Below are 21,578 nucleotides of genomic sequence, written 5' to 3' on the forward strand. Positions count from 1 at the left end.
GTCTTCCCTTCCTTACTTCCACTGCCTCCCCAGCCTCTCTCTCCTCTGCCTCTGAAGGAAGGTGCTTGGGGAACCTTGAACATACGGCTCTCAGCAAGGCCCCCACGCTCTCCGTCTGTAAATGGCCAATCAGAAACCTGGACACCAGGATCCTGGGAACGCAGGATCTCAGCCCCGCCCTCCACCCAGGCTACCCACTACTCAGAATGTTGAAGTCCCTATCCCCACCCATTGTCTTCCTAGACTAAGTGCCATCTGTTGGTGACCTTTAAACAAACTTCTCTTTCACTTAGTGTCCCACAGAGATGATTGACCCTGTTTTTTGTAGGAAGCAGAATTGGGCTTGTCCATGGGCTGCTGGAGCCTGGGCCAGCTGCACAGTGGCCAGGAGAAGTGGGTGGGTTCCTCAGTCACTGTCTCCTGAAGCCTGTCTTTACCTTCAGTGATTCTGCAGACATTGTAGGGCCCAGACTTTACATGATCACAGCACATCCGTGAAGAGGTTTATCTGTGGGATATTTCCTGGAAGCAGGATTGAGGGGTCAGAAGATCTAGGATGTTAGGAGAAGAGACTTGTCTGTTGGCTCCCAATGGCCTCTTCATCCAGGGAGGTCTCCTTTGGTTTTTAGAATCCCTCTTGCTACTGCCGCCCTCCCCTCCAACCATCCCCTCTGCTGAGCATTCCCCAGCTCACTTTGGGCATTGACATGATTAGTTTTCCTATGGACCTCATTCTCCCCAAACTTTTAATTCCTTTTCACCATCTCTCCCCGCCACCCCCCCCCCACCAAAACCCTATCTTATATTTCATCTCAATATGCAAAGGCATCAATTATGTTTATTCTGCCTCTTTGTTCCACCAAAGCACTTTCTTTATATCAATAAGAGGTTGTATCCCTCTTCTCATAGATCCAGGACTCCCTACCTCTGACCCTCTGAGTACCAGGTTTCCCAGGAGAAATGTCCCCCTTCTTTCTACCCACTGTATTCAGCCCAACCAGAGCCCCCTGAAGTTGGGTTTGAAGGATGGAGATTCATGCATTGCCCACTATAGACACCAGATGGCATACAAGTACACCCTTGAGCTTGAGATGACCAACTCTGGATGAGAAAGGAGACTTCCTTCTAAAGAACACTTTGTTTTGTTGTTCTTGTTAGTTAATCACTAAGTCTTGTTCGACTCTTTGCAACCCCATGGACTGTTGCCTGCCAGGCTCCTCTGTCCATGGGATTTCCCAGGCAAGAATACTGGAGTGGATTGCCATTTCCTTCTGCAGGGGATCTTCCCAACCTAGGGATTGAACCCACACCTCCTGCATTGGCAGGCAGATTCTTTACCACTGAGCCCCTAGGGAAGCCCATTCTCATGAACACTGCCTGGTTCTAATGCTTCCCCAGCATCCTGAAAGCATCTGTTGGCATGCATGCTTCTGTTTTTCAGTCCTGCTATGCACAGTATACTTCCCAAAAGTGGACTCCCGGACTAGTTTTAGTTAAACTGATTTTTGAACAGCTTTATTGTGGAATAATTCACATACAAATTCACCCATTTTAGATGTGAAATGGGTGTACAGTTTTATAAATTTGGATACAAGTATAAGATGTACAACCACCATCACATCAAGTTTTAGGATGCATCCATTGCTCAGAAAAGTTCCTTTGTGCACCCTTGCACTGCCCCGAACCTGGTTCCACACAACTACTAACTTGCTTTCTGTTGCTATAGTTTGCCTTTTTTGAAACTTCATATAAATTGATTTTTTTTTACCAGCTTCTGTCTCTTAGCATAACGCTTTTGAGATTCAACCAGCAGTTTTTCTGTTTTCTTGCTGAATAGGATTCCATATATGACATGCCACATTTTACCCATTCACCCACTGATGGACATTTGAGTGATTTCTACTTTTTTCCAGGTGGCGCTAGTGGTAAAGAACCCACCTGGCAATGCAGGAGACCTGAGACATGGGTTCCATCCCTGTGTCAGGAAGATCCCCTGGAGAAGGAAATGGCAACCCACTCCAGTATTCTTGCTTGGAGAATCCCATGAACAGAACAGCCTGGTGGGCTACAGTCCATAGAGTCCCAAAGAGTCAGACATGACTGAAGTGACTGAGCATTTTTAGGCTATTTTCAACAAAGTTGCTATGAACATTTTCAGACAAGTCCTTGGACATATGCTTTCATTTCATAAATAGTAAATTGCTAAGGCTTCCCAGGTGGCAGGAGCGATAAAGAACCCACCTGTCACTGCAGGAGACAAGAGACACAGTTTCAGTCCCTGGAGCACAGCGTGGTAACCCACTCCCATATTCTTGCCTGGAGAATCCCATGGAAAGAGGAGCCTGGAGGGCTATAGTCTGGTCCATAGGATTGCAAAGAGTTGGATACTACTGAAGCAACTTAGCACACATGCAAATAGCTAACAGTGGATTCACTGAGTCATATGGAAAATGTATGCTTAACTTTGAAAGAAAATGTCAAACTGCCTTCCAACTTGACTATACCATTTTTGCATACTCATCAGCCATATATGTGAGTTCCAATTACTCCAGATCCTCACCAGCACCTCGTCTTATCAGTCTTTCACATTCGATTAATTTAATGGATGTGTAGTGGTCTCTCATTGTGGCTGGTTACCTCCCTCCATCACCCCCCTTCCTCTTTCTCAGTCTCTCTCTCATGAGCCCTTGTATGTACCTGGGATTCTGAGAGAGGGAATGGCCCCACCAGGGAAATTTCCAAAGAGGATTCAGGAAGCTGCCCTGGTCGTTTCTGGCAGGAGAGAAATTTGATCCTCAGGCTCTCTAAATTGAGGTGTGAGCTGGAACTCCAGGAGAGGATCTGGCTTCCAGTCTAGGCATGACCCTCACCCAGTCCCTTAACAGCACATTCAGCTGTTTGCATTAGCAAATATTTGCCAGCGCATTGTACTCTCCACCCATCCCCCCACCTCTCACTCCCAGCCAGTCACGTTCCTGACACTGGGGCCCATGGGGTGGGGGTCTCCCAAGCCAGCAGAGAGCCAGACATCCTGTTCTGACACAGAACAGGCTCCCCTTGCCTCTGGTTTCGTACCTCATGTTTTCGCCCTGTAACCTCACTTTAACCCTGTGAGGTGGCTCCTCTTATCATCACTGTTTAATGGATGACAAAGCTAGGCCTGGAACTGTGAAGTAACCTGTACTAGGTCACAGAGCTGCCTCCTGGCAGAGCCAGGATTTCAGTGCAGGAGGTCTGGCTCTGAAGTCACGTCTTCCCTGGGTGTGGAATACAGGATTTGAGTTGTTACAAAGAGTCTTCCTGCCCCATTTCCTCCATCATCCCTACCCAGGAGTCTCAGGTCCAGTGGAGGGTAGTGCCCTGCCTCCACCGCTGCCACTTGAGGCCCGTTCCAGAGAGTCAGCCTACCTGAGAGTTATCCCCAACATACACCCTGGGGATCCTCAGTCCACAGGCCCCTTGGCGGGGCTACTCAGGCCCAAGGCATCATCCAACCACCATGGAAAAGAGCCTGTCTTTTTTTCAAAACATTAAACACAGAATTACCATATGACCAACAGTTCCATTCCTAGCTCTACAGCCAAGAGAAATGAAAACATAGGACCACACAGGAACTCATAAACAAATGTTTACAACAGTGTAATTCATAAGAGTCAAAAGGAGGGAACAACCCAAATGCCCTTCAATGAATGAATGGATAGAAAAACTGTTGGTACACCCACAGTGAAATATTATTTGACCATAAAATGTAAGTACTGATATGTGCTACACCTTAGATGAAACTCCAAAACATCATGCTGAGGGAGAGAAGCCAGACACTAAATGTCACATATCATATGATTGCTTTAATGTGATACATCCAGGATAGGTAAATCTCTGGAGTTAGAGAGCAGATTAATGGTTATCAGCTCATCAGGGGATGGGGGTGTTGGTATGGAAGGTGAGGGGGTAAGGGCGGGAATGGAGAGTGACTGTTTAATGGGTAGGATATATTGCTGGGGTAATGAAAGAATTTTGTAACTAGAGAGACTGCACGAAATCACAAATATACTAAATGCCACTGAATTGTACACTTTATAATGGTTCATTGTAATATGAATTTTGTGGTGGTTTAGTCGCTAAGTCGTGTCCGACTCTTGAGACTCCATAAACTGTGTAGCCTGCCAGGCTCCTCCATCCTTGGGATTCTCCAGGCAAGAATAGTGGAGTGGGTTGCCATTACCTTCTTCAGGGTATCTTCCCAAGCCAGGAATCAAACCCAGGTCTCCTGCCTTGCAGGCAGATTCTTTACCAACTGAGCTACAAGGGAAGACTTGATTTAAAGAGAAAAAAAAAGGGACTTCTGGTGGTCCAGTGGTTAAAAGTCTGCCTTCCAATGAGGGAGATGAGGGTTCAATCCCTGGTGGGGGAACTAAGATCCCACATACCTCCAGGGATCTTAGCCTGAGCGCCCCCAACTCCTGAGCTGGGAGGTCTTGCTTGCACAACAAAGACCTGATGCAGCCAAAAATAAATAAATACTTTTTTTTTTAAAAAAAGGGGGCATCAACCCCAGTTCCCTCTACCCTGCTGCAGAGCTCAGGTGCCCCTCCAGCAGGTAGGACCAGACAGTGGCCCCCACCCCGGTGAGCTGGCTCACTCAGAGCAGGACTGGCACCAGGGTCACGTCCACTACTCGCTCAAGTGGTGATATGTGTGTCTTGCAGTGAGTGTACAAAGTGTCCTAGAAGTCTTGGTGTCAGGAGGGCTGGAACTTGAACCCAGAACTTCCCCTGCCTAAGGCTGTCATATCACCCAGGCTCCTACTGGCAGGGCTGCTCTCCCAGCCCCACCTCCCTCCTCCCCCAACCTGGGTGCTAGACTCTGGGTCTTTGGACTGGCCACCAGTCAGGTGGGGGCGGTCTGATTAGGCTTTCCTAACAACGGTTTAGAGATTGGCTGTGCTAAAGGGCAGGGACATTGTTCCACCTTCCACCACTTCTGCCCACAGTTGAGTGTGAGTAAGAAGCATGGGCACAGTGGTGAGAACTGGGTCCGGGGTCCTGGTCTGTGTAGCCTGTCTGCTCCTGCCATTCTCTGCTACAGACACTGGTAAGACACACCCACGGGGCCTGAAGAGGTGGAGCTTCTGGGTTGGTGGGAGGACTTGGAGGAGGGGGCAAGAGTGGGGTAGGGACAGGGAAGTGGGCAGCCTGCTCAGAGAAGGAGCCCTCTGTTCTGTTCAGTTGTTCACCAGAATGCCAAGGGTTGAACATCCTCTCTGGGCAGGGGCAACCATCCAGGTAATGCTACCCATCTCTTTTTTTATTATGATAAAATATAAAAAACATAAAATTTACCATTTTGACCATTTTTAAGTGCAATTTGTCATGTTTTTAAGAGTTCCTAGGATTTCATTTAATCAGTAAGACACAGACATAGAAATGATTATCATGAGAAAAAGTTTACTTGCCATTCCCTAGAAACAGGGTCCCTCAGGAGGCAGAGGAAATGAACAGGGTGGGGAGGGATGTGGATGAGAGCTTTCATTGTTGTTTCCTGTGGGAGGAACAGGTAAGACAGGCAGTGTAGGTCTGGGTTAGCTCATTGGAATGGTTTCAGTAGGTTCTGGGGCATGGGGCTGTCCCTAGATGTCTGGGACCTGGCCTTGCATTGATTAGGACAGGTGCTTAGTTGCCAGGAGTACGAGGGTGCCCAGAGGTGGCGGTGGCCAGGGGCATGGCCTCTGGATCGACTGTGAAGGGCACATGTCTCAGTGAGTGGTTTACCATCTCTAAGAACTGGCTAGCCCTGGGAGGGCAGAGCCAGCGAGCTAGATGTCAAAATATCAGAAGAGAAAATACAAAAAGATAAGGTTGTCACACCTTATTCAGCAGGTGAGAGTTAAGAGAGGGCAAGTGCTAAAGTCGGCCCAAGCCGACTACCCACTGCCCACATGGCAGGTCTGTGGGTCTCAGGGTGGTTTAGCTTGTTCACTAGGGGGAACTGACTCAACTTGGAGGAGACGTGGGGAGAGGATTTAGGGGGTAGTCACAAGACCCATTGCACAGGCAGGCTGGGGCAGTTCATCAGAGTGCTCAGAACCCGGCCTGGCAGAGGAGGTGCTCGGAGAGCAGACCAGCAGGTCCATCTGCCACCCCAAGCACACTCCCCCACAGCCCCTCTGTCCTGCCCTCAGGGCCGGGGGTCACTCAGCCTGAAGTGGACACACCCCTGGGCCGTGTGCGAGGCCGGCAGGTGGGCGTGAAGGGCACAGACCGTCTTGTGAACGTCTTCTTGGGCATCCCATTCGCCCAGCCGCCCCTGGGGCCCCACCGGTTCTCGGCTCCGCGCCCGGCGGAGTCTTGGGAAGATGTGCGAGATGCCAGTAGGGCCCACGCCATGTGAGTAGCCCCGCGGAGGCGGGCAGGCAGGGAGGTGGCAGGGGTCCAGCTACCTGGGCTGGTGGGGCTGACCCCCTGGCCCTCGGGCTCCTCCTCCGCCACAGGTGCCTGCAGGATCTGGAGAGAATGAACAACAGCAGATTTACGCTGGACGGAAAGCACCAGACCTTCCCCATTTCGGAGGACTGCCTGATCCTCAACATATACAGCCCGGCTGAGGCCCCCTCGGGGGCAGGAAGGCCAGTGAGCTGCCTAGAGGGCCCTGTCCACCCAGCCAGCACGGCCAGGCCTGACCCCTCCCCACCCCCGCTCCGAAAGCGCTCCAGGAGTCCCCAGAATGCCCTGAGCCAGTCAATGGGCAGCCGCGGTCACTGACCCACGGCTGTCTCTGCAGGTCATGGTGTGGTTCCACGGGGGCTCTCTCGTGACTGGCACCGCCACCGCCCACGATGGGTCTGCCCTGGCCGCCTACGGGGACGTGGTCGTGGTCACAGTCCAGTACCGCCTGGGCTTCCTTGGCTTTTTCAGGTGAGGCAGCAGGCCTGGTGGAGGGCAGTGACTGCGCAGGGTGGGGGTCCCCGGCTCGAAGCAAGACCGGGTCCCAGGCACGCAGGGTGCTGGGCAGAGAAGACTCAGCTGAGGCTCCACCCCCTTGGGGGCGGGGCTCAGCCAAAGCCAGGGTTTGACAGTGGGACTTGGGCCTTTGGGCACAAGACTTTGGCTCCTGGCCTGTGGGTCAACAGAGTCTGTAGGGTCAAAGAACAACACATTCCAGAAGCCGCTGGAGAGCCAAAGCTGGCAGGTTGCCCAGCCAGGCCCACCCATCCCACATACTGGGCATCTGGCTACCAGGTATCGCTCATAGCCAGGCCCGACTGAGGAGCAAGGGAAGGTGGGGCATCCCAGGGGCTGATTCAGAGCAAAACTTCAGAGGCTGAGGAAGATCTGTCAGGGGATCCAGCCGCCCCTAACCACTGCCCCACCCAATCGCCAGCACTGGGGACAAGCATGCTCCTGGCAACTGGGGCTTCCTCGACGCCGTGGCTGCTCTGCGCTGGGTGCAGGGAAACATCACCCCCTTTGGGGGTGACTTCAACTCTGTCACCATCTTTGGTGAATCCAGCGGGGCCTCTGTAGTCTCTGCCCTGGTGAGTCACCCCAGGGAGGGAGCCAACAATGGTATCTCCTGCGGTCCCAGACTTCCCAGATCTTCTGCCCTCCTCTGACAGCCACCTGTCCTCCACGCTGCCCCCAGGTCCTGTCCCCGCTGGCTGCAGGGCTGTTCCACAGAGCTATAGCACAGAGTGGAATCATCACCATGCCGGGGTTACTGAATCCTGACCCCTGGCTCCTGGCTCAGGTCTGCATTTCTTTCACTCTCTCACCCCTTGTACACCTTGCCCTATGCTTGCTCTTGGAGTCCCAGGGTGGAGGTGTTACCAGTAGCCAGCTCCTTGCTGGCAGAGAGGGACACACTAGGCTGAAGGAAGCCCACGACCAGTGAGAACTCAGGGAAAACCATCAGAGATCCTAGGGTGTGACATGGTCCCGGAAGCCATCCCTCCAGCCTCATGGGCTACCTGACCCTGCTCCAGCCTCAGCACCAACCATGGTCCCCTCCCTGCCAGAGTAGTGCACACATGACTCCCTCCCCACCTAAACCCTCTCTGCTTTCCTTGCGTGCCTGCATACTAAATCACTTCAGTTGTGTCCAACCCTTTGAGGCCCTGTGGATGGTAGCCCGCCAGGCTCCTCTGTCCATGGCGGTCTCCAGGCAAGAATACTGGAGTTGGTTGCCGCACCCTCCTCCAGGGGATCTTCCCAGACTTAGGGATCAAACCCATGTCTCTCACATCTCCTGCGCTGGCAGACAAGTTCTTTACAACTAGCATCACCTCCTTCCTTTACTCCACCAAACTTTTTTGAGCCGACTGACTCTGGGACTAGAGTTAATTAGATAATGACACCATTCTCACAGGGGTAGAGGGGACCCAGACACACACACACACACACAGATAAGGACAGTAATGACGTGATGGGGGACACACGGGGTGCCTGAGGACCACCCAAGCTGGTGGGCAAGTAGAGCTTATCTGAGTTGGTGGTAGATCTCTGGCCAGTGACAAGGTCCTGTCTCACATCATTGCCCCGTTTCTCCTACAAATTCGTCCTCTCTCTGTGGAAGGCAGAGGGCAATGATGGATGAGAGGGAATCAAGACACTTTTGTCTGTCCCCAGTCCCTCGCAGACTCCTTGTCTTGCAACTCTGACTCCTCGGCTGAGATGGTGCAGTGCCTTCGGCAGAAGACAAGCGAGGAGATGATCCTCGCCTACAAGTCGGTATGCTCACTTCTTGGGGAATGGCAGTGGGCAGTGACTCAGAGGGGGTTCTGTCCAGTGCCTGCAGGAGCAGAGGGGCAATCAGCAGTGAGGGGTGAGGCAGCTACCAGGGAGGTGAAGGGTCTGGGGGCATGAAGAGGGGGGCCACCCCAGTCCTGAGGGTCTTCTAGCAAAGAAGATGGCTTAGAAGCATCATGGGCCTGGTCTCCTGACTCCCTCCAGTCTTCTCGCCTTGGTGATCTCATCCCCTCTCTTCTGCTTAAGGCTCAGCCACCCAGGCAGGCAGCCAAGGGATCTCTAGGGTCCCATCTGTTGAGGGCCTGACTGGGAGGCTCTCTGCTTTGTTTTCTCCTGCAGAAAAAAATAGCTTCGTACAACATCGATGGCACCTTCTTTCCCAAGAGCGCTGAGGAGCTCCTGAGGGAGAGGCAGTTCCCCTCTGTGCCCTTCCTCTTCGGTGTCAACAACCACGAGTTTGGCTGGCTCATCCCCAGGGTGAGTGTGCCCTTCAAGGTCCTCCCTGCCCCACGTGGTTCTCTCCCACCCCGACATCATCTCCATGTGCTGTGAGCTCAGACCCTTCTGTCTCATAGGTGAGAAAGCAGAGGCTGACCCAGTTTCATTTTCTCAAAGCAAATATTTCCTCCTTAGGGACCACATTTTTGTACTTTCTAGGCAGTATTGATCCATGGCATATTCCTGCCTTGGTGTCTGGTTTATAAGTTGGACTCTATGAGACTAGTTTGTGTGACTCTGTACCTGAGAGACCAACCCCCTGAGATTCCCAGGTTTCTGACAAAGTCAAGTCACTGGGAGACATCATGGCCCACATGCCTTCCCGTCCTTTTCAGGTGCACAGAACACCCCATACAGAGTGTCACCATCATACCTTCGTTCTAGGCATCTTCTCATATTTCATTCTCACTCTTCCACCCATCTTCACAATGAATGAATTTAATGCCTGCAAAACCTTCCACAAAGAAAGGGTCGTCTCATAATTTTCCTTCATTTCATCGCTTCAGCAGCTTCTCACTTTAATCACTGAAGCTGTTATTGCAGTGAACGTCTTCATGTCCACAGCTTTTGTCCTCTGATTAAATCCCTTGGATTTAATCCCCAGGGGGACATTTGGGTGCTTGTTAGAGGAAAGCCTTAAGCAATGTTGATACTCACTGAAGTTTGTAGGAGCTTACAGTCCAGGTGTGTGTGTGTGTGTGTGTGTGTGTGTGTGTAATAGCAGAAGAGTGTTAAGGGGAAACAGTGCCCTGGACTCTGGTAGGCAGCCTTGCCCCTACACTTGCAACATTGAGTTGTGAGTGTTAACAGTGACAGAGAGCCGACTTGGCTGGCTCCCAAAACACAGGCAAACCTGTCTGTTGTGGAACGCTGTGCCCAGGACTTTGTAGCTGAAGATATTTCTCAGAGTTGGTGACTCAGAGGGCTGCTTACCCCGTCAAAGTGCAGGTGTTCCCTCCACTGTCCATAGGAGCACAACCATAACATTTTCAGTAACTAGATGTTTACTAAGTATCCACGGTGAAAGCTTTAGCCATGGAAAGTAATCTGTATTCCTAATGGAAACTTCTCCACTTCTTACATGTTGCTATCGGTACCGCACTTTCTCAAATTACTTCACTGATTCAAACTGCCACCAGCAATGTCTACAGGTTTTTTGTTTGTTTGTTTTTTCATTTTGTTTTACTGCTGTGAGGCCTGCAGGATCTTAGTTCCCCGACTAGGAATCAAACCCAGGCCCCTTGCGGTGGAAGCACAAAGTCCTAACCACTTGACCACCAGTAAAGTCCCTGGAGTCTACAAGCTTTCTTGCAACCTTACCAGCATTTGCAGAGCACAATTTTTTAAATGTCAACTTTAAAAAAATATAATTTACATAGCATAAAAGTTACCTCTTTAAAGTGTACAATTCAGTGGTTCTTAGTATACTCACAAAGCTGTGCAGCCATCACCATATCTTATTCCAGAACATTTGCTTCACCATCACGCAGAAAGAAGCCCATACCCATTTAGCTGTCACTTCCCATTCCTCCCCATGGTCCCCACCCCAGCACTTGGCAACCACGAATCTGCTTTCTGTGTCTGATCTACTTTCTGTCAAATCTATGGATTTGCCTCTTCTGGACATAGAATCATACAATATGTGGGGTTTTGTGTCTGACTTCTTTCACCTAATATAAGGTTTTCAAGGGCCATCTATGTTTTAGTGGATATCAGTACTTCCCTCTTTTTTATGGCTGAATAGTTCAGTGTATGGATACACCACATTTGTTTATCCATTCATCAGCTGATAGACAGTTGTTTCCACGTTTATGGCTCTTATGGATCCCCCTACTATGAACGTTCGTGTACCAGTTTTTGTGCAAACATATGCCTTAATTGGTCTTGCTTATATACTCAGGGATGGAACCAGTGGGTCCTGGAGTAAGTCTATGCTTAATCATTTCAGGAACTGCTGAACTATTTTTCAAAGTAGCTGCACCACTTTAAATTCCCACCACCAGTGTGTAAGGATTTCAATTACTCCACATCCTTGCCAATGCTTGTTAATATCTTTTGTTTTGATTGTAGTCATCCCAGTGGGTGTGAAGTGGTATCTCATTGTGGTTTTGAGTTGCACTTCCCTAGTGACTAAAATGGTGAACATCTTTTCATGTGCTTATCAGCCATTTTAATATTTCCTTTGGAGAACTGTCTTCTGTTTTGCCCATTTTTAAATTGAATTATTTGACTTTTTATTGTTGAGTTGTAAAATTTTTCATATATTCCAGATAGATGTCCCTTATCAGATATATGATTTTCAAATATTTTTCCCATTCTGTGGATTGTATTTTCACATTGTTGACAGTATCCTTTGCCACACAATTAAAAAAAATGATGAAGTTTATCTGTTCTTCTGTTGCTTGCCCTGTTTTTTTTTGTCATGCCTAAGAAATCATTGCTAAATCCAAGGTCATAAAGATTTACCTCTATGATTACTTCTCAGAATTTTATAGTTTTAGCTGTTATATTTAGGTCTAGATTCATTTCAAGTTAATTTTTGTATATGGTGTGAGTTAGGGCTCTTTTGCATGTGGTATCTTCTTGTCCCTTCATGATTTGTTGAAAAAAAACTGTTCTTTTCTTATTAAACTGTCTTGGTGCCCTTATTGAAAATCAGCTGGTCATGAATGAAGGAGTTTATTTCTGGACTTTGAATTCTACTCCATTAATTTATCCTTATGCCACTGCCATAGTATCTTGATTACAGCAGTATTATAGTAAATTTTAAAATTGGGAAGTGTGAATTCCTCAACTCTGTTCTTCTTTTTCAAGATTGCTGTATTATTTTGTCAGAGTTGCCATAACAAAGAACCACAATCTGAGTGGCTTAAACAATAGACATTAAGTGTCTCACAGTCCTAGAGGCTACAAGTCTGAAATCAAGATGTTAGCAAGATTGGCTCCTTCTGAGTGTTGTGAGAGAGAATCCACGCCTCTTTTTAATGTTCCCGCTGGCCTCGTGCATCCCTTGGCTTATAGATGGCGTTCTCTCTCTGGCTTTCCCTCTGACCCATCTACCTCTATGTCTAAATATCCCCCTTTTACAAGGACACCAGACATACTAGACAGTGCTCTGCGCTCAGTCGCATCTGACTCTTTGTGACCCCACAGACTGTAGCCCGCCAGCTCCTCTATCCATAGGATTTCCCAGGAAAGAGTACTGGAGTAGGTTGCCATTTCCTTCTCCAGGGGATTTTCCTGACTCAGGGACTGAACATGTGACTCTTGTGTCTCCTGCATTGCAGGCAGATTCTTTACCCACTGAGCCATCAGGGAAGCTGATAGTAGACTACAGCCCACCCTAATGATTACCTCTGTAATCATCTGAATTTGACTAATGGCCTCATCTTTACATAAGATCACATTCTGAGGTACTGGGGATTATGACTCCACATATATTTATGTGGAGACACAATCAGTCCATAATAATTGTTTAGCTATTCTGAGTCCCTTGCATTCCCATGTGAATTGTGGTCGGCTTGTCCATTCCTGAAAAGAAAAAAAAGTAACTGAGATTCTGATTGGATCGCACTGAATCTCTAGTGCAATTTGGGAAGTACTGTCATTTTAACAATAGTAAGTCTTCCAATCCATGAACATGGAACATCTTCGCATTTAGTTAAGGCTTCTTTAATTTCTCTCAGTTATGTCTTCTCATGTTTAATGTACAGTCTTGTACTTCCCTTATTAAATTTATTCCTAAGTATTTTGTTCTTTTCAATGCTATTGTAAATGGAATTGTTTTCTTCATGTCACCTTCAGATTGTTCATTGCTAGTGTATAGGAGCAATTGGTATACTGATCTTGTAGAAAAACTGTTTAAAAAGTTTTGCTACTTTAGCTTCTGTGGCCTTTCGTACCATAATTCCTAGTGAAGATTAACGTCTCCCCTTGGGTATACACTTTTTGTGTTTGTTTACCTGTGAATTTTTTGTTCCCGTTGCTATAAAGATTAGCCAAGAGTCTGGGAGCCATGAAAATAACTTTAATAACTTTAACCTTTCTATCCTGCTTACTCTGTCAAGACCTTTATGCATTGACCCAGTCCTCATAGCAATCCCATGAGGCAAGATATTGTCACTCCTTTTACAGATTAAGAGGGGCTTCCCTCATAGCTCAGTACTCTTGGGCTCCCCTTGTGGCTCAGGTGGTAAAGAATTCGCCTGAAATGCGGGAGACCTGGGTTCGATCCCTGGGTTGGGAAGATCCCCTAGAGAAGGGAAAGGTTACCCAGTCCAGCATTCTGGCCTGGAGAATTCCATGGACTTATGCAGTTCATGGGGTCGCAAAGAGTCAGACATGACTGAGCGACTCTTACTCACTTACAGATTAAGAAACTGTGACATAGACAGTTTAAGTAACTGGTTCATGTTATGCACCTAGTAAGTAGCGGAGCTGGGACTTAAACCAGAAACCAAGCTTTAAAAACTGTAACATGCAAAGCCAACATTTTTCTAAAATATTTATTTATTTTATGTTTATTATTTATTTGGCTGTGTCAGGTCTTAGTTGCCCCATGCGAACTCTTAGTTGCAGCATGTGGGTTCCCTGACCAGGAATCGAACCCAGGCCCCCTGCATGGAAAACACAAAGTCTTAGTCACCAGACCACCAGAGAAGTTCCTAAAGTCAATGTTTAATTTTAAAGACAACATTTGAACTTTCTTTGTAACCCCTGCTACAGGACCTGGGGGTCTTGATGTTATTCTATGAAAATATTGAACAAATTCCGAGACTGCTGCTAACCACTTGCTTGTTGTATTTGGTGTTTTTCCCTCCCTCCTAAATTAGAATTTTATTTTTAGGGAGGTCTTCAGGCTAGTGGGTTTGGCCACACTCAGCTCCATAATGAGCTCATGATCACAGGGCTGTGAACACTGGCCTGCTCCAAGCCGGGAGTTGACTGGGAAGGTGAGGGTGAGGAGCATGGGCTGTGATGAGGCTGCACTGAGAGGGCCTTGGTGTCTCCACAGGGCTGGGGTTTCCTGGATAAGATGGATCAACTGAGCCTGGAGGACATGCTGGCCATCCTGAGGCCCTACTTGACCAATATGGTGAGAAAAAGGCAGGAAAGAGTAGTCCAGTGGGGCCGAACCCAACACAGTCTCTACCCCTTACCCTCCAACACCCAGCTACCTACCTGCCACCAAGCCTGGGGGGCAACTGTTGGATTTTAGTTCTGTCTAGGAATCCCCTTGGACATGACACAACATGGTTCTCAAAGGAAGATCATCACCACATCATTTTCATCACAGACTACCCATAATGAGCACACACTCTCTGCCAGGAGCTGTGCTGTGCTGAGCACTAGGACAGGCATTCAAATCCTCCAATCCTCATTACAACTTTGCGAAGCAGGGACTTTCATTATCCTTGTTACAGATGAGGAAACTGAGGCTCAAGGCTTCGTGGTGGGTAAAGGGCAGAGGCAGAGCTTGTGCCAGTCATCTGATTCCAGAGCTTAAGATGGCACTGTCAGACCTGAAACCAGGTGGTGCGTGCGTGCTAAGTCGCTTCAGTCGTGTCCAACTCTTTGCAACCCTATGGACTATAGCCCGCTAGGCTCCTCTGTCCCTGGGATCCTCCAGGCAAGAATACTGGAGTGGGTGCCATGCCCTCCTCCAGGGGATCTTCCTGATCCAGGGTTCGAATTCGTGTCTCTTAAGTCTCCTGAATTGGCAGGCAGGTTCTTTACCACTAGCACCTCCTGGGATGCCCGAAACCTGGTGGAGCTGCGGTCAAATCCTGACCCTGGCTGCTTGTCCACAGTTAACCTTCCATTTTTTCACTCATAAATAGGGATGCTACTTCCCATCCATGTGAGCTGTTTAAGAAAGATACTGGATGCTGTATTGGAAGAGTCTCCCAGGGAGCTGGTATCCAGGAGGTGCTCAATCAATGTACATTTCCTTCCTTTGAGACTCCCTAGATTCCTCCTCACTCACACAACCTCATCACTGCTCTCTGGAGCTGTGAGGAAGTCCCATGATTCATTCTTCCACTAACTTCCTAGTTAACTTCAACTGAGTGCCTGCTCTAGGCTAGAACTCTGTGATTCACATAGGCTGCCAAACCACCTTACAGGGAGGAACTGACTTTCAGAGATGTCCAGCAACCTGTCTGAGGTCACACAGCCAAGCAGTGATTGCAGAGCTAGCATTTAACTCCAGATTTGACCTCTTCCCACCCAGACATCATCTAGAACCCCCAAGGAAGGGAGGTGGATAGCCTCCTGCCACAAAAGCCCTGGGACATGAAAAACACCAGACAGGAGGATGCAGGACCTCTTGGAAGGGTCTGCCATGGCTGTGGGATCTGACAAGATCTCTCGCCCCAGGATGTGCCCACTGAGGTGATGCCCACCATCATACAGGAATACCTAGGCAGCAGGTCAGATGGACAAGCCAAGCGAGAAGCCTTCCAGGAATTGCTAAGTGACATTATCATAACCTTCCCCATGTTGCAATTTGCAAGAGACCTCCAAGGTAAGCCTATCACTGTCTGACCTGTCCCACCCTTCCCACTTGAGCCCAGGACCTGAGCTATCACGGGTGACACAGCCTCTCCCTCCACTGCTCCCCCCACTCACCACTTCCTCTCTGGGATGCAGTGTCACAGCAGTGAGAGGTGACTCTGGCAGGACACTCTGTAGAGGAGAAAACCAAAGCACAGAGAGGTGCAGTGCCCTGTCAGAGGTCACTCAGCAGGGCTTATCACCAATTCTCTGGGATTCAGTTGACTCATGAGTGATTTTTTCTGCTCTCAGCCTTCCTCTTGGGAGAAAAGTCTTGCTTCCTTCCAAGCTTCATGGCTCAGCAGTCCCCAACCTTTTTGGCGCCAGGGACTGTTTTCATGGAAGACAATTTTTCCACAGACCAGGAGTGGGAGGGTGATGGTTTCAGGATGACTCAAGCACATTACATTTATTGTACACTTTATTTCTATTTATTATACACTTTATTTCTATTTATTATGATATCACCTCCAGATCATCAGGCATTCAATCCTGGAGACTGCGGACCTCTCTCGTGCCTAACCCTAACACAGTCCTAGAACAATTCCAGGTTCCTGTCTTTGTGACCCCTTGGGCAGATACATAATCCTTCTGGGCTCATTTTCTCATTTCTAAAATGGCTATAGGAGGGGCTTCCCTGATGGTCCAGTGGCTAAAATTCCAGGCTCCCAATGCAGGGGACCTGGGTTCAATCCCTGGTCAGGGGGAACTAACGATCCTACATGCCACAACAAGATTTGGTGCAGCCAAATAAATAAAAATTTAAAGAAATAAAATGGCAACCATAATGCATAATAATCTAACCCATAAGTTTGATCAGGCTGTGGGTGACCATCTCTCATCCAGCCCTCTCTCCACAGATTCTGGGGTCTCCTTCTTCTTCTATGAGTTCCAGCATCGACCCAGTTCTTTTGCGAAGATCAAGCCAGCCTGGGTGCGGGCTGATCATGGGGCTGAGTTGACCTTCATGTTCGGCGGTCCTTTCCTCACGGATGAGAGCTCCATGTTGGGTGAGGATGGACGGACCAGTGATCCTTAGGTTTCTGGCTCCCCCAGGGGAGGAGAGGGACTTGCAGAAACAGAGTTCTCAGGTCAGCATAAGGGACCCTGGAGTCTCCTTCAGGACCCACCTGAACCTGATCCAAGTCTGTCCTTCCCACAGCCTTTCCAGAAGCCACGGAGGAGGAGCAGCAACTGAGCCTCACCATGATGGCCCAGTGGACCAACTTTGCCTGGACAGGGTGAGTAAGCAAACAGGCCTGCCTGGCTTTGGGCCTAGGACTACTTAGAGCTGCCTGCCTGGCAGCAATACAGGAGGCCTTGGTCTTCATTCATTCATTCCTCCCACTCAGGGACCCCAATGGCAAGGGGCTGCCTCTTTGGCCACCATTCAACCATGAGGAGAAATACCTGGAAATCAGCCTGATGCCTCGGGTCAACCAGAAGCCAAGGGAGGCCCGAATGCAGCTCTGGGCAGAGATACTTCCCACCAAGTTCGGGCAGAGGCAGCAGAAGCAGAAGGGCAGGAAGGTCCAGGAGGAACTCTGAGGCAAGCCCTGAGCCTTCTGGGCTGGAACTCAGCCCTAGGGGTGGCCACATCCCAGGCGGGCAGCCTCCTCCTCTCCCTGCTGTGCTGTGTGCTAAATCGCTTCAGTTGTGTCTCTTTTGCAGCCCCCATGGACTGTAGCCCGCCAGGCTCCTCTGTCCCTGGGATTCTCCAGGCAAGAATACTGGAGCGGGTTGTCACGCCTTCCTCCAGGGGATCTTCCAGACTCAAGGATCGAACTGGGGTCTCTTACATCTCCTGCATGGGGAGGGTTTTTTTTGTTTTTTTTTTTGTTTTTTTTTTTTTTACCTCTAGTGCCATCTAGGAAGCCCTCTCTCTCTACTAAGAGACTTTAACTCAAACCAGGCTGACGGGCAGTCATGTCTCTTAAAGCAGGGGTCCCCAACCTCCAGGAGCTAGTGTCTGATGATCTGAGGTGGGGCTGATGTCATAATAATAGAAATAAACTGCACAATAAATGTAATGCACTTGATTCATCCTGAAACCATTCCCTCCTCCCCAGTCGATGGAAAAATTGTCTTCTACAAAACCAGTCCCTGGTGCCGAAAATGTCGGGCACTGCTCGCTGCATTAGAGCATCAGTCTCTCTGTGACTCCTGTGAAATGTTGCGTGCTTCTCATCTAGGGGGATTTTGCCCAAACTTTCCCCTCTTCCCACTTGCTCCATGGAAAGTTCCAGCTCATACCTCAAGCTCCCCAGAGGATCCTCCTCCGGAAAGTCTTCCTTGCCTTCTCTGGGCCTGGCCCGGGCTCTGTCCATGACAGTGTATTCCACTCTAGGCTGGCACTGTCGGGGTCAGTGTTCCTCTTCCCCTCCCAGAAGCTCTCTGGGAGTGGAAATCAGCCTGACCCCACTCTGCACCTCCCATACTAGCATCAGGCAGGACCTGGGGTCAAATGATGCTCGCTGAGTGAGAGACTGACAAAGTATGAGGATGGGGACTGTTGCATGTGAACCCAGGCCCTTTAGGCACCAAAGCTCTGCTTAGTTCTGGACAAATGTTGTCCTCTCTGATCAGAAGGGTAGGTGGACTCTGGTGGCAGAGACCTGGAGTTGGAGAGGGTGGGTCCTGAGGCCTCAGGGGATCCAGCGGACAACGGATCTCAGAGGCCTCTGGCTACGGCTGGGGGAGGTCCCTGTGTCCATGCTGCCCAGTCTTGGCCCTTGCACAAGACAGAGCAGAGTCCAGCAGGGCCAGGGCCCTGACCCTTGGAAGTGAGATGCAAGCTTCCCAGCCCTAGTACCTCGCCCGCTTATGGCCTGCCTGGGCTCTTTCCTTTCCCTCCAGCTGGGGGAGACTGACTTCTGGGGTGGCACAGTTCTCGGAGCACCACCAGGACGTGGGAGAACAGGCTGGGGGTGGGTGTCTGGACTAGCGCATCAGTCAGGCTGCTGTCACAGAGAGAAGACAAGGTCTGCCCTCTCAGGCAACAACAGGCGAAAAGCAGCCGGAGGTTTTTGAGTGGGGCACACGTTTCTTTCTTTTGTTTGGTTTTGAGGATCAATATACCCTTCCCTTGAGACATCTGGATTTTAATACAAACACAATGACTTCCCCTCCTCCCACTATCTCATCCCACCAACTCTGGTCCCACATACACCCTTCCTCAGTCAGACTAAGTTCCTGGCTGCTGCTGAGTGAATGGAAACTACTTGCAGTTAAGACCAGTTCTGTTTTGTGCACGCATGCTAAGTCGTTTTAATCATGTCCAACTCTTTGTAACCCCATGGACTGTAGCTTTCCACGTTCCTTTGTCCATGGGGTTCTCCAGGCAAGAATATTGCAGTGGGTTGCCATGCCCTCCTCCAGGGGATCTTCCCGACCCAGGGATCAAACCCATGTCTCTTGTGTCTCCTGCATTGGCAGGAGGAGTCTTTACCACTTGTGCCACCTGGGAAGTTCTGTTTTGGGAAGTCCATTTGGGGCAGAAAAGAGTCATAAACCAGAGAGGTTCCAAACCGTGCTGCTCGGCTACTCTAAAGCTCCCTGCTTCCCTTGAGGCAAGTTCAAGCTCTTTACACAGCATTGAAGGCTTCTTGTTCTCATCCCTATGTCCCCACAAGCTGCTGGTAAGAGAGTCTGACAGGTAAACAGGCTCCAATTCCATAGTGTGTTACTGGAGACACAAAGGGCTGTAGGAACAGGGAGGCATAGACCGGCCTGACTTGGGGGACAGGGAAGGCAGGACATCTAGGCTGACACTGGAAGGACCAGCAGAAGTGGCTCAGGCCAGGGCGGGTAGGCTTGAGTGGTGGGAGCAGGGAGGAGGGCATTCCTGGCAGATGGAACAGCAGGAACAAAAGCCTGGAGGTTGAGATGTGCTGAGAAAACAGTTCTGTATGTTTGGAGAGGCCAGCAAAGACCAGACTGGGAGCAGCCTTGCAGGCTGGACTGGGGGCCTGGCCTGGAGGGCGACAGAGGGCCTGGGAAAGGTTTAATCCATGGTGGGGTGACATGAATGGGTTGGGGGTGGTGATGAGAGAGGGGACAGGGAGAGCAAGAAGAGGGCCAGCGTGGGCTTCCGGCGGGGACAGAAGGCACCAGTGGGCTCTAGATTTAGAAGTGACAGGCTGACGTGGTAATTGAGGGGACAAGAAGGTGAGAGAAGGGAGACTCCTGGAGGGTGGAGAGTTGCCTGGGGGCGAGCATGACTGGGTTGGGAACCAAGGGGTCAGTTTAGACCCTGCTGGAGTTACAAACAGGCCTCTTCCTCCAGGCCTGAGGGCACACTATACCTGGCAGCTGTGGGGAAGTGCGGGGTGAGGGGGACACATACCAGCTTCGGTGTCACCACTGCCAGAAAGCTCCAAGGAGGGTAGGGGAGCCTGCAGGTGAGGCGTCAGACCATGTCCCCGGTCAGCTTTCTCCCTTCTTCTCCTTCTTCCCCCAACTTCTGGGGTTTTCTGTCCATGGGAGGGAGACGAATGACTTAGCATGGTCCCAGTGGCTTGGGGTCGAGGGGGAGGCCGTGCCAGACAAGGGGGTGCTCCTGGGATTCCAGTCTTCTTGCCTCTTTACTCTCACTTCCCTGGGCAACTACTCATGGAACTCTCTCCCCTGCCGGCAGCGCATCCTCCATCCACTGATGGTCCAGCCCCAGGACCCAGAGTGAAGGGAGCAAGCCAGGGGCACCCACAAATTCAGAAGGACCAGGCCCTGCAGGGCACGGACTGGTGGACCCAGGGAGCCTCCCCAAGGCAGGGTGATGGGAAGGACCCAGTGAGCAGTGTGAGTGTGTGAGCACAAGGGGGTACTGCAGGATCAAGCGTGCATACCTGGACCCAGCCACCCGATAAGAGATTGGTAGACACTCCCAGTAGATGCAGGCAAGTGTGTGCATACCCAGCGCTAGTCACACACACACATTCACACACACATACCCTCACTAATAGCTCAACAATAGCTCACTAATAGCTCACTACAGCTCAACAATTTACTAGATATGTATGAGCAAGTTATTTAGTTTTTTTGTTCCTTAGTTTTCCCGTCTGTAAAATGGAGGCAATGATAGTGTTTCTCCCCCTTCATGGATCTGCTATGAGGACTGAATGATAATTAGCTGTAAAGTGCCTGGAATAGTGCCTGACACACAGCATGTGCTCAAAAATTGCCCCCTAGTGTAGGTGTGGCCACAGATTTCAATTGCACTGTCTGAAAAAATCATATGGCTCCCTCAATCACAGTTCAAAGATAGAAGAACTGGGGGACATTAGGGGTGCCATCATAATGTTAGTATGAGGTTTTTCCACTTTGAAATAACTCTTGGGCCTGTGTCTGCCTAGAAGGGGTGGCAGGTGGAGCTTTGTGATGTTCTGAATGAGTCTCTGGCCTTCCCTGAGGGTCTCAGGGAAGCTGTCATCCAAGCCCCTCCCCAGCTTTACCTGCAGTCCCTCCTTTTGGATTTTAGATGTATGCCCTCCAGTCCCCCTGGACCCCAGTTCCCAGCCCAGCTTGCCCAGGCCCTGGGAAAACCATTCCAAGAACAGGAAGCTACTGGGTAGGGGAACACCAGCTCTGTTACTGGAGAATAGTGGCATCCACACATCCCTCCTCCCTCTGCCCCAGCCCATGGGCTTCCTTTCCCATCAGCCCAGATTCCTCATGTCTTGAGATGCAATTGCCCACTGGAGCCTCTCCTGAGGTGGCCTTGCCCCTCCCTACTGTCCCTGAGCTGACTCTTCTGACTCCGGAGGTCTTGACCAGGGCCCAGGGCAC

The 21,578-nt window shown here is 50.0% G+C and overlaps 1 protein-coding gene and 1 long non-coding RNA gene across 21 annotated transcripts; one reads left to right on the top strand and one right to left on the bottom strand.

The window, feature by feature from the left end:
- Nucleotides 1–4,865: 4,865 nt before the first annotated feature.
- Nucleotides 4,866–17,824, top strand: CES3 (carboxylesterase 3). Of its 20 annotated transcripts, none has more exons than XM_069550031.1 (14): nt 4,866–5,091; nt 6,179–6,383; nt 6,488–6,626; nt 6,778–6,911; nt 7,378–7,531; nt 7,639–7,743; nt 8,622–8,723; nt 9,081–9,218; nt 14,254–14,334; nt 15,618–15,765; nt 16,655–16,804; nt 16,957–17,035; nt 17,147–17,343; nt 17,466–17,824. In XM_069550031.1, the coding sequence occupies exons 1-13, from the start codon at nt 5,010–5,012 to the stop codon at nt 17,340–17,342; spliced, it is 1,713 nt and encodes a 570-aa protein (XP_069406132.1). In that variant the 5' UTR covers nt 4,866–5,009; the 3' UTR covers nt 17,343; nt 17,466–17,824. The 20 variants fall into 20 exon arrangements, with proteins under 20 accessions (XP_069406132.1, XP_069406134.1, XP_069406131.1 ...); XM_069550033.1 differs by having other exon boundaries at nt 15,654–15,765; XM_069550040.1 differs by having other exon boundaries at nt 4,946–5,091; nt 6,488–6,622.
- LOC138418597 (uncharacterized) lies at nt 5,425–7,060 on the bottom strand. The gene is made up of 2 exons (XR_011248656.1): nt 6,760–7,060; nt 5,425–6,500 (listed from the first exon to the last, which is right to left on the bottom strand). It is a non-coding gene; the product is annotated as an uncharacterized lncRNA (long non-coding RNA).
- Nucleotides 17,825–21,578: the final 3,754 nt, after the last annotated feature.

Source organism: Ovis canadensis, chromosome 14 (assembly GCF_042477335.2).
Source record: "Ovis canadensis isolate MfBH-ARS-UI-01 breed Bighorn chromosome 14, ARS-UI_OviCan_v2, whole genome shotgun sequence".
Taxonomy (NCBI): Eukaryota; Metazoa; Chordata; class Mammalia; order Artiodactyla; family Bovidae; genus Ovis; species Ovis canadensis.

Excerpts from the sequence above, each read along its gene's own strand:
- CES3 (XM_069550030.1), top strand. The coding sequence starts at position 5,010 with ATGGGCACAGTGGTGAGAACTGGGTCCGGGGTCCTGGTCTGTGTAGCC. Across the intron at positions 7,744-8,621 it reads ACCCCTGGCTCCTGGCTCAG|TCCCTCGCAGACTCCTTGTC; the intron begins GTCTGCATTTCT and ends GTCTGTCCCCAG. Across the intron at positions 16,805-16,956 it reads GGATGAGAGCTCCATGTTGG|CCTTTCCAGAAGCCACGGAG; the intron begins GTGAGGATGGAC and ends TCCTTCCCACAG.